Source organism: Cololabis saira, chromosome 3 (assembly GCF_033807715.1).
Source record: "Cololabis saira isolate AMF1-May2022 chromosome 3, fColSai1.1, whole genome shotgun sequence".
Lineage (NCBI taxonomy): Eukaryota > Metazoa > Chordata > Actinopteri > Beloniformes > Belonidae > Cololabis > Cololabis saira.
Genome location: NC_084589.1, coordinates 46,349 through 60,818, shown reverse-complemented (window position 1 = coordinate 60,818; position 14,470 = coordinate 46,349). Strand labels below are relative to the sequence as shown.

At 37.7% G+C, this 14,470-nt stretch overlaps 1 protein-coding gene across 4 annotated transcripts in view; it reads right to left on the bottom strand.

The window, feature by feature from the left end:
* Nucleotides 1–8,792, bottom strand: part of LOC133424281 (palmitoyltransferase ZDHHC3-like) — a 38,373-nt gene extending 29,581 nt beyond the window's left edge. For 3 of the 4 annotated variants that reach the window (XM_061714801.1, XM_061714785.1, XM_061714808.1), the window contains exons 1-3: nucleotides 8,732–8,792; nucleotides 3,382–3,797; nucleotides 3,148–3,272 (exon numbers count right to left, since the gene is read on the bottom strand). In XM_061714801.1, coding sequence (XP_061570785.1) covers nucleotides 3,148–3,272; nucleotides 3,382–3,723 — 467 coding nt within the window. In that variant the 5' untranslated portion in view covers nucleotides 3,724–3,797; nucleotides 8,732–8,792. Of the gene's footprint in view, nucleotides 1–3,147; nucleotides 3,273–3,381; nucleotides 3,798–8,678 lie in introns of all 4 variants that reach the window. The other variant, XM_061714793.1, reaches the window with a different exon arrangement.
* Nucleotides 8,793–14,470: the final 5,678 nt, after the last annotated feature.

Here is a 14,470-nt window from a genome sequence, read left to right as displayed (position 1 = left end):
CTGTCAAAGTTATCATTTTCCTGGTTAGAGCCCAGGTGGTTCCCCGTTTGATTAAGTCATTTTGAATAATTCAATTTGATAAATAATCTACTTTATTAATTATTAATAATTGTTGAAGGACAATTATTAATAACTCTTGATAACTGAAACAGCGCCCCCTATCTGCTGTGTGGCAAAACTATTTATTGTCCCTTTTTATGTAGTTAATGTTTTTTTATGTGTAGTTTAGGCATCAGAATTTATCCGAAGTGTCGTCTTGCCAACTTGACACTTATGTAAATAAATTCTGATTAATTTGAATGAGAGAAGTTGTTTGTGTTTATTTTACACATATTTTGTTACAAATGCTGGTTTGCCAGGGCCTGTGTTCGTATTCCTTCCTTCAACTATTATTCTGTAAAATAATTCATCCTGAGACTGATTTTGCTGTAGTTATCATTTTCCTGATTACATCAGGATGTGCCCCGTTTTGATTAATTCATTTTGAGAATTCAATTTGATAAATAATCTACTTTATTAATCATTAATAATTGTCGAAGGACAATTATTAATAACTCTTGATAACTGAAACAGCGCCTGCTGTGTGGCACAACATCAGGAACAAAGGACATTAAGTAGTTGTTTTGGTTGACTTTTTCATTTTATTTCTGACTACATGGCACTTCCGTCTGGACGAGGTCAGACTCCTTGCAGCGTCCTCGCTTGTGTCCTGCAGTTATCCGTGTTAATAAATCATAATGTTCTAAACACTGTGGATGTGGATGATTCAGAAACGCAGTCTCACACAGATGTTGCTTATTTTCCCCTCCAAAATGTTTTTAAATCTTTATTTTAAAACTATAACTACAAAAATGTTGAATGTACCTTTTTCCTAAAAGGTTCAGCATTTAGCTGCATCCTAAAATTGCGTATTTTTGTGGACCATCAGGCCATAGTACCGCCTTATAGGGTGTAATATCAACGAATGGGTTTGTTTTCATACACAAGGTGGGTTATAAGGACCACGGTAAAACATATAAAGTGAAACAAAAGGTCTGGTAAGTTGAACTTTATTCAACTTGAACGATATTCAGTTGTAACTAAAACAGAAAAATACTCTCACATTTTAAATCATTCGTCTTCCATGAATCCAGAAATAAGTGGTTGAGGTTAGTGTCGTACTACGTCCTGTTTTCTGATTGGTTCATCGTTGCCAGGGATAGCAGACACCTGAAGTTAGTGTGAGGTTGGAACAATGTTGTATTCCAACATTTGATTATAACTGGATTATGACAGATTGGAAAATTGGGTTTACGCTAAAAACCTGACGTTGGCTTGACGTTTAATTACAGTAAAGTAACACTGACTAGAATTGGATGATGGTTGGTTGGCAGCACTACATAATACGTTATCTACCGTTGTCTGACCAAGGACAGACTTTAATGTGTCACCATGAATTACGTGGAGCGGCTTCGTCGCTACCAAAGTTGCACAGATTCTTGAGTTCAGTGTACCACATAAAACTGGTTCAAGGTCAGTAAGCACATTCATACATAAGGTGATGATTATATGGGCCCATTGCCGACTTTTGAGAAAATTAAGCATGTTAAATAATAGTGTGAAAAATACAGTAACTGTTATATTTTTGTGTAAGCTCATCCCTGGGCCAGTTATCTAATTGGCACCAGCACACTTGGTTAAATGACATTGACTACGTTTACATGCAGTCAAAATTCAGGTTATTGCTAATATTCCGGTTACTGAAACATTCAGAATATTCCATTTACATGGTGATTAATCATTCGGGATATCCCGATCAAACCAGCGACGCGCGGAGAACGTGATGACGCAATTAGCGTCATTTCCGCTTCTTCTTCCTGTATCCAAATTCAAAACAAATGCTACTTTGCGCAACTTTTCTCTCACCTTCTTGTAAATCTTCTCTCCCGGTACTTTCTACCGTCTACAAATGCAGAAATGTTCATATCCTTCATTACATTTATGAAGTGATTAGTCTCTTCCTCACTCCAAAAGTGTGGCGTGATCTTGCGTTTCCCCAAGTTTAGAAGAACTTCCTGGACTCAAAAGACCAGGATTCCTTGTGAACAGAACATGCGCAGAAAACAAATTCATGTTCCGTTTGATGGGGATATTCCGTTTGGCGTTTACATGACCCAATATTCGGGTTATAAAAGGAGTAACCCAGGGATCATATTCAGGTTTTTAAAAACCGGAATATGAGCAAATTCGGGTTATTCAAAGGGGTTATTGGTGTTTACATGGCCGTGCAAATTTGGGTTATTGCTAATATTCGGGTTTTAAAAGGGTTATTGATGCATGGAAACCCAGTCATAGTCTCAACCTTTCATTTAAATATTCCAACTTATTTAAAGTCAGGAGCTCAGATTAACCCACAATGAGTGCGTTTACATGGGTAATTCCAATTTAATTCAGAATTAAAATTAAATCTGATTTAAAATAAGTAAAAATGACCATGTAAACACCTAATTCGAATGAAAATGGCCATTCCGAATTAAACTTAATTCCGAAGTAAGTGGCTGGTTTGTTCCGATTTTAGATCCGAATAGAATAATTCCAGATCATGTATAAACTCATTCCTCTTTAAATTAATTCCGGTCTTTCTTTCTGCTCGTTCCCTCGCCCGTCTGTCTCCATGACACTTATATTCCACTGGGCTGGTTTTCCAAACAAAGTTTCAAGATGCAACACGCAGTAAACGCTGGTCAAGAGCAGAGACCATTTTTTTTAATAAATAGCTTGGAGGACCTGGAAATAATTAAAAGAACAGATGGAAACAGGAAACATCAAAATTGTGAGCTTTTCAAAGTTGTAGCAGCTATACAAAAGGATGCTAATAATGATCTAATAATGTGGTCCTCCATGTTGTTGCTAATCGGCTAAATTTGTTTTTCTTCCGGTAGTTTAACTTCCGGTCCGCCCCCCTATCCAATCAGAACCTTCCCAACCCCCAGACCTGTAGAGGAATTGGATAAAGCCGATCCATGTAAACCTCAATTCAGAATTACTATTTCCATGTAAACTCGAAGGAAAATAGTTTAATTCTGAATTATTTAATCCGGAATAATTTATTCCGAATTAAAAACCATCATGTAACCGTGGCCACTGTGAGAGGGTCAGATCTCCTACCTGCAGTGGTGCGCTCGGTCAGGCTTGATGCTGCAGCACTTTGGACATTTGTAGACCACCTGTCCTGGTTTCAGTTGAAGGCTTTCTATGTATTCTTTAGTGGCATTCCCCTTTGGCACGGCACCCTAACAGAAAAAAAAGAAACGAGGAAAATTAGCATAAAGTTGCTGGGCATTGATCAAAAATAAGAAAATAGTTTTTGACACACAAAAAAAAAGAAAAAGTCTCACTAACAGGGTCAGTACACATGGCCCTGAGGTGTGAGGCGAGGGCGAGAAAGGCCAGCGTGTTGAACAACGTCCCGTTCACGATGCTGTACGTCAGATTCTTGGAGGGGAGCAACATTACGAACAGCACCACGAACTCGGCGTACAACACCAGCATCCACGTGATGACGGCGCACACGATGCCGCAGGTGTCCCTGATGAACCACATTGCCGAGGCGGAGGAGGAAGTGATGACATCTTTGGAGATGGGGATGCGTTGCTCAGCCTGCAGGAAGGTGGACACCGTCCCGGTCCCGCTCTGTCCACGTCCATGCTCCACGTCCCTGCATCTGTGCACCGGGCTCTTCATCCTTCATCTAAGCTGGGCGCCTGCTGCAAGTGCCACCAGACCCCCCACGGTCTTCAGGACTCAGTCATCACATGCTGCAGGAAGAGGAATGGACCGCGTTAACCACAAATCACAGACAACTGCTGAGATGTTGTCAAAATATTTCCTTTAAGAGGGAACCATGATCAGGATCATAAGGGGGGGACCCTCCTGCTGAAGACCAGTAATAAATAAACAAAAACAAACAAACAAGCGTAGCTCTATAGCAGCATGTCTAGGATGAAGCTCTCACTGCATCCAAAATGCCATATTAAACAGTATATACTCAAAAAGTATACTTAAGTTCGGCACACTTTTGAGTAAATATCAGTAGTCTGCATTAATTGCGACGTACTACTCAGAGCCACACGGCACTTCCTGCCGTTGGGAGGGGGAGTTGTTACCATGGTAACAACTCCTGTCACAGCAGCAGTAGCAGCACTGCTCCGCTATTTCCCATTTATCTTGGCCCAAACAAGATGACATTATATACTAATATTATATATGAATATTATAATCTTAATATGATATTAATATTATATTAATAATATTATTATACTTAATATTATACTTATGACATAAGTCATGCGCAGCACTTAGCAACCAAACACCGCTGCATTGCATTGTGGGAAGTTTCTGCTTAGCTAGTGTCCTGTCCATCAATCCATAGTAATAAATTTCTCCGGAATGAGTATGGATAGTACATACTATCGAGTACATACTAATGTTTCGGAGGCCCTAAAAAATCTCAAATACTGTTTTTGCTACTCATTAGGGTGGAAGGATGGAATTTCAGACGCAGCTTCTGTTTCAGACCAGCTGCTCTAGTCTGGTCCTGCAGCTGCAGCTACGACTACTAACCCTAACACACTAGAGTTTACACTAACTAGAGGTTTACTAAACACTAACTAGAGGTTTACTGAACACTAACTAGAGGTTTACTAAACACTAACTATAGGCTTTACTAAACAGAAAGGTTTTCAGTTTGGTTTTAAAGGTGGAGGTGGTTTCAGCCTCCTTAACCCAGATTGGAAGTTGTTTCCATAGTAACGGTTCCTGATAGCAGAACGCCCGCCCTCCAAATCTACATTTGGATCCTCTAGGAACTACGAGTAAACCTGCACTCTGAGAACAGAGAGCTCTGTTAGGAACATAAGGCACTATCAGGTCTTGCAAATATTGTGGAGCTAAGCTGTTTTGGACTTTATACGCAAGTAATACAATTTTAAGTTGTATTCTGAATTTTACGGGTAGCCAATGGAGCGACTCGTTGGAGACGTGGTCTCTCCTGCTGATTCCTGTCAGCACTCGCTGCTGCTGCATTTTGGATCAGCTGGAGGATATTCAGAGAATTATATGGAAATCCTGCTAATAACACATTACAGTAATCTAGTCTAAAAGATACAAACGCATGAACTAGTTTTTCCGCATCAATCTGGGAGAGGATTTTCCTAATCTTTGTGATATTACGGAGATGGAAAAATGCTGTCTAACAAACTTGATTAATATGTTCACTCCAAGCTTTTGCACAGTTATATTGTGCAAAAGCTTGGTGTTTATATATATATATATATATATATATTTATATATAGGTATGTTTCCTGTATAGAAATTATATTGGATTTCAGATGCTTAAATTAGTGCAATTCATGCATGTCGCATATGCACTATAAGCATGTATCACAGGGAAAGTCTTGAAAAATGTGTTTCTGGACTAAAGTAGAAGAAAAATATCAAACATATTTAGAAAAATAATCAAAATTAAAAAAAATTATTTACGAAATTAAATTCAATTAAACAGATCAATTAAAATATTTTTTAATTACCAAATGTAACTTGAAAATTAAAGTAAACAAATTACGATGACAAATTAGAATTATATAATTCAAAAATGAAATTATAATGAGGCTACAACAAAACCTCTTAGAAGCTTATAATAGTGCGAAAGCCAAACTCTTTTCATTGTCAGGAGACATCATAATAAAGCACTTCCTGAGACATGTGTGGTGGACGTGTTGGTGTGTGGTGAAAGAAATGAGTACAAACTGCAGCTAAATAAACACTCACACCAAAACAACAAACTTAACCCAACAGTTAAAACAGCTTTGCATCAAAGCCTTTAGGGGTTAAAATTATATTGAAGAAAGCATAACCTATAACAGCACACAGTTGTGTCTCTATTATACAAAATAACAACAAAATACATCTTTTGAATCAGAATAAGTCATCTTGAATTCCTAACATCACCAGAACAGCATAAGCAACTCTGAACCTCCTACAGGAAACGCTCAACCTACCTGTTCTGCAACTAATCCTGTTGTTGGTGTCTGCACCGAACCTTGCTCAACACAAACCAGGATACAAATGTGTCAACATATTACACAGAACTGGAAAACATCCTAATACTCTGATATTCACTGACAGGACATTGTTATCCTGTCCTTCATGGTGTGAGACCACACCTTCAGTCTGTGGTGATCAGTTCTTACAACCCACTTTAAAATAGCATCAGCTATATATCCTGTTAATGATTTGTTACACAGAAGGTTTTAAATTGGAAGTTGATATTGCATATTGCATATTTTGTTCTTCTGAGGCCGAGACCATTGAACATCTTTTTTTCAATTGCTCTTTTACAAAGTCCTTTTGGTCTGACATTCATATTTGGTTATCTTTAAAAATTGATGAAATTCCTGTTTTTACTTACAATGATGTTATTTATTATACGGATAACTTGGATCCTAAATATTCAAACATCATCAACCTGGTGATTATTTTGGGTAAATATCATATTCACACTTGTAAGTGGAGTGGAAATACTCCCTCCTTTACTATATTTTTTACATTTTTTTACCAACTACTTTAAATCTATGAAAAAGATTGATAATACGAATAGGGTTTGCCAAGAAACTGTACTCATCCATAACTCAGTCCTTGCTCTTTTGATTTTACCTAACCCTTAACCTCGGGACGCTAACTCCAAATGACTACATTATATTTAAGACAGGGTTAAAATAAACTATACTAGTGAGGACCAGTGGGATAGTATGTGTCAGAATGTCTTTATTTCCCTGTCACGCCGCTCCGTCTAAGTAAGATGTTTCCTAACTCATCCCCTAGATGTCATCGCTGCAAAACATGTATAAGGTCAACTATACACATCTTTTGGGAATGCAGAAAATTAAAGCACTTTTGGAAGGCTGTACATGACTTAACTGTCAAGGTTGTAGAGACCCCACTAGACAGTACACCAATACGTTAGCGTTTTGGTACAGAACTGGACAAGACACTGGATCCCACACACACGAAGAGGATTGCTATAATATCCTACATAGCGAAGAAATGCATTCTACTCAACTGGAATCAGCACAGACCCACTACATTTAACCTGTTTAAACAAACTTTGAATGACACTTTGCGTTTGGAACAACGCACGTACACTCTAAAAAATAAGGGGGATGTTTTTCTGAGAATATGGCAACCACTTATGGACCTCTGACATTCATCCAGCATGGCTGGCCATGCCTGGATTCTGTGTACAAAAGAGACATATATGCACTGTGACCATGGCTCATTTGATTTGATTATTTATGTATCGGCACAGATTACTTTCTAACACTGTATTTGACCTGGTCTTTGTACGTTTTGACCGTATAGAAACGTAATTCTCGTCAGTTGTGTGAAATACGACCTGGAAACAGGCATTGTGGCATAGAATGGTCAAATTGGTTTAATTCACCGTACAAATTGTTACAGATTACTTTTGTTATACTGTATTAGACCCGGTCTTTGTACGTTTTGACCGTATAGAAACGTAATTCTTGCCATTATAAGAATGAGATGTACCTGCTGTACTTTACTGTCCTTACTTTTTAACAACTTGTGCTTTTTATTATTTTACCTCTTTTCTTAACATTTTATTTCATTTTATTTGTTATTTACTGTTTAGTTGTGTCTTGCTGCTTTTAATGTTGATGTAAAGCACTTTGAATTACCTTGTTTTGAATTCTGCTATACAAATACAGGACTGTCTCAGAAAATTAGAATATTGTGATTTTCTGTAATGCAATTACAAAAACAAAAATGTCATACTTTCTGGATTCATTACAAATCAACTGAAATATTGCAAGCCTTTGATTATTCTAATATTGCTGATCATGGCTTACAGCTTAAGAAAACTCAAATATCCTATCTCAAAAAATGTTAATATTCTGGGAATCTTAATCTTAAACTGTAAGCTATAATCAGCAATATTAAAATAATAAAAGCCTTGCAATATTTCAGTTGATTTGTAATGAATCCAGAATGTATGACATTTTTGTTTTTTTAATTGCATTACAGAAAATAAAGGACATTATCACAATATTCTAATTTTCTGAGACAGTCATGTAAACTTACCTTGCCTATTTGGTTTACAAGTTGTTCTTTTACTTTAAGTAACCACTTCTTCTTTTATTCTTCTTTTGATTTTGCTGTGTTGTTTTTGTCCTGCATGTCTTTAAAATGGTAAAAACAAATAAAAATATAATTGAAAAAAATGAATAAACTATACTTCCATTTGGGATCCATGAGGTTTTTCATCAAAGGTGGGTGGAAACAGGATAAAAACAGTCAAGTTAGGTTGTAACGTCACCGCGTCAATCACGTTTGATTGTTTGATTGTTTATTAGCTATTATTATGAATCAGGAAACCGGACTGACACAACACTGACCTACTAAAGGCTGATTTATGGTTCCGCGTTACACCGACGCAGAGCCTACGGCGTGGGTAGGCGGCGACGCGTCACCTACGCCGTCGATTAAACGCGTAACCATAAATCAGCCTTGACGCCAGCTCGAGCTAGCTGCTCAGCTAGCATGTGGGAGCATCTGCCCTGAACTGCCGGCCATATTTCTGTCACTTCTGTCCCTCATTCGCCAGGAAAAGCCCCCCTCACCTGGGCCATTGTTATGCTGTATCTCCTGTAGATGTGGTTGTTATTGATCTCACCTGCGAGGTTAGCATCCTCTCCTCTCCCTGCTGCTGCTCTGGCCCCGCCCACAACAACACGTCATCACGTAGGCCGATGGCCCCGCCCACATGCAACACGTCAGGACGTAGCGCCGAGGGGCGTGGCCTGCGCTCTTCCTCCTTTCATACTTTCAATGATGACTTTCTTATTAATAATCAGGGCTGGGTAGAGGAGCCAAAGATTGTACTCAAGTAAAAGTACTGTTACTTCAGAATAATATGACTCAAGTAGAAGTAAAAAGTAGTCATCCAAATAATTACTTGAGTAAAAGTAAAAAAGTACTTGGTGAAAAAAACTACTAAAGTACTGAGTAACTGTTGAGCAAAGTCTGATTTATTTTTTAACACAACCATTCAAACAGACAAAAGTACAAAATAATCATCGTCAGGCAAATTAAATCAATAAAATAATAAAATGAATTAGAATTAATAAAAAAAATATCTTAAATTAAAATAATCTTACTTTCTTACTTTAATAAATAATAAAATAAATAAAATAATAACAGAATGAAATAAAAAAAAAATAGGCAGAAGTAGCACAAAATTTCAATCCTTTGTACTTTTCTTTTTTAACCAGGCTCCGCAGGCAGAACTAGAACAAGCCCATGAACTCATAGAAACTCTGTGTGTGTATCTGAGTCTGTGTAAATGTGACAAAAAAAAGTACAAAATTTCCCAAAACTTACTCAAGTAAATGTAACAGAGTAAATGTAACCCGTTACTACCCACCTCTGTTAATAATACTATAATTCTGGGTAAATTCCATATCCACGAGTCCAAGTATATGAAAGTGAAACCTTGATTTTGTGTATTCCGTAACGAATTCCTCCACTTTCCTAAAGCCCTTAAACTCATGACAAAAAGAAATGCAATACAACTTTTGAACATAATTGTTAAACATAATTTATTGGATAAGCCCTAGCCCCTTTAATTATTTTCCTTTTCATTTCATTTATTTTCTTCTCCTTCTTTTTTTCTCTCAAATGCACCTGTTTCGTAAAGCTTTGAATCCTTGTTGTTTGTATATAAAGATATTTTCAATTTTTAAAAAAAGTATTTTTTCATTTTTTCAGTCTGTATGCCACAAAACCTTCAAGTTACAAACTAGACAATATATTTATAGGAAAAGAGGGAATCTCATTCCTGATTTGAGGCCTAGGCTCAAATGTTGTAGTTTTTTTTTGTTTTTATTTATTTTTGTTTGGGATCACATGTCAACAATACATACATTTTTACAGCATAGTTACTTGTTTCAACACAGTGCTTCAATTTGTTTTGTTTTTTTTTCCATTCACAAAACATGTTATAACAGAATACATGAACAAGGGGCGTTTTATATTAAAGTGATACAAGAAAATAGATACTTAAACAAATCTAGTTTAAAAGAGGTAAAAGAAAAGAAAATTAAACAAAAGCAGGGCGTTTCAGGGAAATATACATTTTCCATTGCTCTCAGATATCTTTGAATTTAGATTGCTGCAGCCTCATTGAGAAGGTAATTCTTTCCATCACAAATATATCATAAATTATATTATACCATTCATCTATAGATGGGGTGTCTGGCTTAAGCCATTTCTTTGTTATTGCTTTTCTTGCAGCTCAGCTCAGTATTCCAAATATGTGTTTAGTTTCAGAACTTACAGTGGTTGAACGTACAAGCCCAAGGAAGAGTTCGTCCCAATTAAATGCAAATATAATCACTAGTTCTGTGTGAATGTTACGCCAGAAAATGTTTATTTTTGGACAGACCGAGAACAGGTGGTAATGATTGTCTTCCTGGGAATGACACGTCCTCCAGCAACTGGAGGAACCAGAATAGTGACCATGTTGAGCTGCAGTGATAAAATATCTAATGAGACACTTCCAGCCAAATGATCTCCATGTATTTGAGCTTGTGATCGTCCACTGAAACTCACTGGATTTTTCCCAGGTATCTTCTACAAGACAGCTGTTGGTTTCCCTATCCCATTTTTGTTTTATGTATACAGTATTTGCTGTTTTAATGTCTTAAAGTCCTCTATAAAGTCTGGAGATGATCTTAAACCTGGATTCTGACATGTAGGCACTTATGAACACTTTTAATAGACTGTTTTCAAACGCCTTTTGACTTTTTAACACTTTTGTAACACAAATCAAAATCACAATTAAAATCTACTTTATTTTCAAGGTTTGTTGCAAACAAAAAAAGGAATTTATATTTACAGACATGAAGATGTTCCACATATATTCAAGAATCTGACTACTGAGGGAAGAAACTGTGATGTGCAGTGCTCTGCAGTGCAGACAGAGAAGTTTGAAAAGTTTGTGTCCAATGAATGTGCAAGAGGTCTTCAGAATTGCTGCACCGTCTTGCGAACAGTGTCTATGTGGATGGTCCACTTCAGATCAGAGGAAATTGTGCATCCTAAAAACCTGGGGGAAAAAAAACAACTTAAAAATCTGACATCTGCTCTGCTTCCCATCTGCATGCACCAGAAAACCGTCCTGGATCAGTCTAATGACTGATGAAATTTTCTTCTTCTTTCCTCCGCAAAACGTTACCTCATAGTCATTTGTATGTCTTGGTTTTCAACTCATTGGAGCATTGAACTCCTTCTGAAAAGACATTATATCAAAATCAACAGTTCAGCATTCGAGACAGCTGGCAGTCCTTCCTGCAGGGCGTCTCTGATCATGGTTGTCTCCAAGGTCAGACCATGCAACTTTCAGAGAAATTCTAAGAAATCTAAAAATGACATCTCAGACGGGATGAAAATGGAAAAATATGTTAAAAGGTCAAGTCCATGACGACTCAACTAAAGAAGTCTAAACGGGTCTGGTTTCCAGAAGAAAGCTTCTTCTGTCTGAAAATAACATGCAAGCGCATCTGAGGTTTGTAAAACTGCTTCTTAATAAATCACAAGACCTTTCCAAAATTGTCCCATTGATAGATGATAGAATCTAATCAAAAGTTTGGATACACCCATTCATTTAGAACGGGTAAATGTCACAGGTCTTTTGTCCTCAAATAAGATAATGATCCGAAATACGCAGTTACGGTAAAATAATTCAAGAAAAGGTCATTTAAAAGAAATGCATTATTCTTAAATAGCCATTTATTTGCCCAGATGTAATCCTATCGACTATCTATGGAAAGATCTAAACTGCGGTGTGTAAATGAATCAACTAGCTGTTTTTGCTCAGGAAGAATTGGGACATGGAAAGAGATGAAAGAGGCCTCTATGAGAGATGTCCTCTCACAAGATGCTGACAGCGATTTCAGCTAAAGATCGTGCAACAGGATATCAAATTAAAGGCACCATGGTTTTTGTCCATGCCATTTTTATCTGTTGTATCCAAGGTTTTCAGTTTACTTAAAAGCAAATTGTGATATATGTTTAGGCAAGGCAAGTTTATTTGTATAGCACAATTCAACACAAGGTAATTTAAAGTGCTTTACATCAACATTAAAAGCGGCAAGACACAATTAAACAGTAAATAACAAATAAAATGAAATAAAATGATAAGAAAAGAGGTAAAATTATAAAAAGCACTAAAAAGTAAGGGGAGTAGAGTACAGCAGGTTCACATGTCATTCTTCCAATGGCAATAATTACGTTTCTATACTATATATACTATTCTATACTATATATTCTATATATTGCAAATTTCCCCTCTGTGGGACTATTAAAGGATTTCTTATCTTATTTCTTATCTTATACGGTCAAAACGTACAAAGACCGGGTCAAATACAGTATTACAAAAGTAATCTGTGCCGATTCGTGCGGTGAATTAAACCAATTTTACAATTCTACGTCACAATGCCTGCATTCAGGGCTTATCCATAACTTTGCGCGGTTTTTGAAAATCACGAGTATTTAATTTAAGAGTACGCTTAAATAACAAATAAAATGAAATAAAATGATAAGAAAAGAGGTAAAATAATAAAAAGCACAGGTTGTTAAAAAAAGCCCAAGTTTAAACTTGGGTTTTAAGAGGCAAGACAATAGAAGGGATACAGCGAGGTAGTTCCAGTCCATCAGAGGCCCCAGTATTGATTATTTCTCTTTATTGCTCTACTTCACCAGTAGTTTCTTTAAGGCACTCCCACCTTAAAGCTCGGATTCACACAGCCTCCAGGGAAAAGTTGAAGTTCAGACTTGTCTGGTGTATGAACTCTGGGATGCAGTGATGTGGGCTGCAGCCAGGAGTGGCATTAATTATTAATTAATATGGTTGCTGAAACAGTCCTTTGCAGCAGAGGGAACTCTTGGTCTTGCAGCCTTGTGCTGAGGGAGGCAGTTTTAGTGCAGAGTTGGAAAGTGCTCAATGTCAGTATTCTTGAACCTTTCTGAAATGACTCAACTTCAGATCTCCTTTTACTCAACATTTAGAGAACTACTGACATTGTATTGGACCGTTTGTTGTAGGGGTGTACCAACACCAACATAAGGTAGCTGGTGTGCTGGTGTAGCTAGTGGTCTCTACAAAACACAAGGGAATGCCAGCAGCTAAACACTTTTTAACTTAAAACAGACCCCACTCCTCCCAGAATTGGCTGACTTATATTAAGGGTGGTTTCACAGCTGTCCCGTTTGGAGCAGTTGTTCCGAAACAGGGCGTTTCCCCCTAAAGATCGGTTCGTTTGGTATATATGAACACAGCAATCGCGCTGGGATGCGGGACAAAACAAGTGAGCTGAGATCTCCTAGGAGAGGTGGTCTCAGCTCGCTTCCATTCCAGACCTGGAGCGGTTCGTTTGCAGTGAGAACAGAATCCACATAATCCACACAGAAACACACACAACTCCATTCATTGTGTATGTGAATGGAGTTGTGCATGTGTATGTGCAAGGAGAAGAGTCGGCTAAGCCTCCACCACCTTCTCTCCTATTGGACACAACTTTCTCTCTTCTCCCTTCTCTTCAATTCAATTTTATTTATATAGCGTCTGTAGTACGCTCATGCCACTTGTCTTTATCACAACCCGTTCAAAAGTTATGGCCGACTTCCTGTTCGGTTTCGGCCATGGCGCCAAGAGACTTTTCTTTAAGCGCGACATGATACAGGTTTGTACCGATTTTCGTGCATATACGTATTGTGGGGCTTGAGGCACAAGTTTTTCTAGTGGTAAAGTGCAAAAGTGTAAAGTGCTTTGGGGCTGTAAGAGTACAGCTGGAAAAGTGCTATATAAGTGTAAGCCATTTACCATTTACTAACTCAGCTGTGGGGCAGAAGGCTGGCAGAGGAGAAAATGTGGCCCACCAGGTGTGATTAATGACCTAAATTAGAGCAGGTGAAGCATCAGTATAAAATGATCTGGTATGACAAAATACTTCAAGCCGGCCTGTATAGGTCCGGTATACGGTTCGCTTTCGTATACTCTCTTTGCTGGCTATGGCGGGGGCTCAGGGGGAAAGTAGTTGGAGTATGGAGGAGTTTGAGGAAGAGGAGGAAGGGAGTGGTAGTTGGGAGGTAAGGACAGTGAACAGGGGAACTAAGAGGCTTAGAGGAGTAGAGGCAGAGCAGGCGATGGAGGAAAAATGGAAAGTTGTGGTGAGGTTTGATGGGGAGGGGGTGAAGAATATAGATCCAATAAAACTAACGAAGATTATTAAAAATCAGGTAGGGGATGTGAAGTTTGCTAGAGTCTTTAGTGATGGTAATTTATTAATAGGATGTGTGTCGGAAGAACAGGTTGCAAGGGCTCAAAAGCTGCAAAGTATGGGAAAAGTGGTGG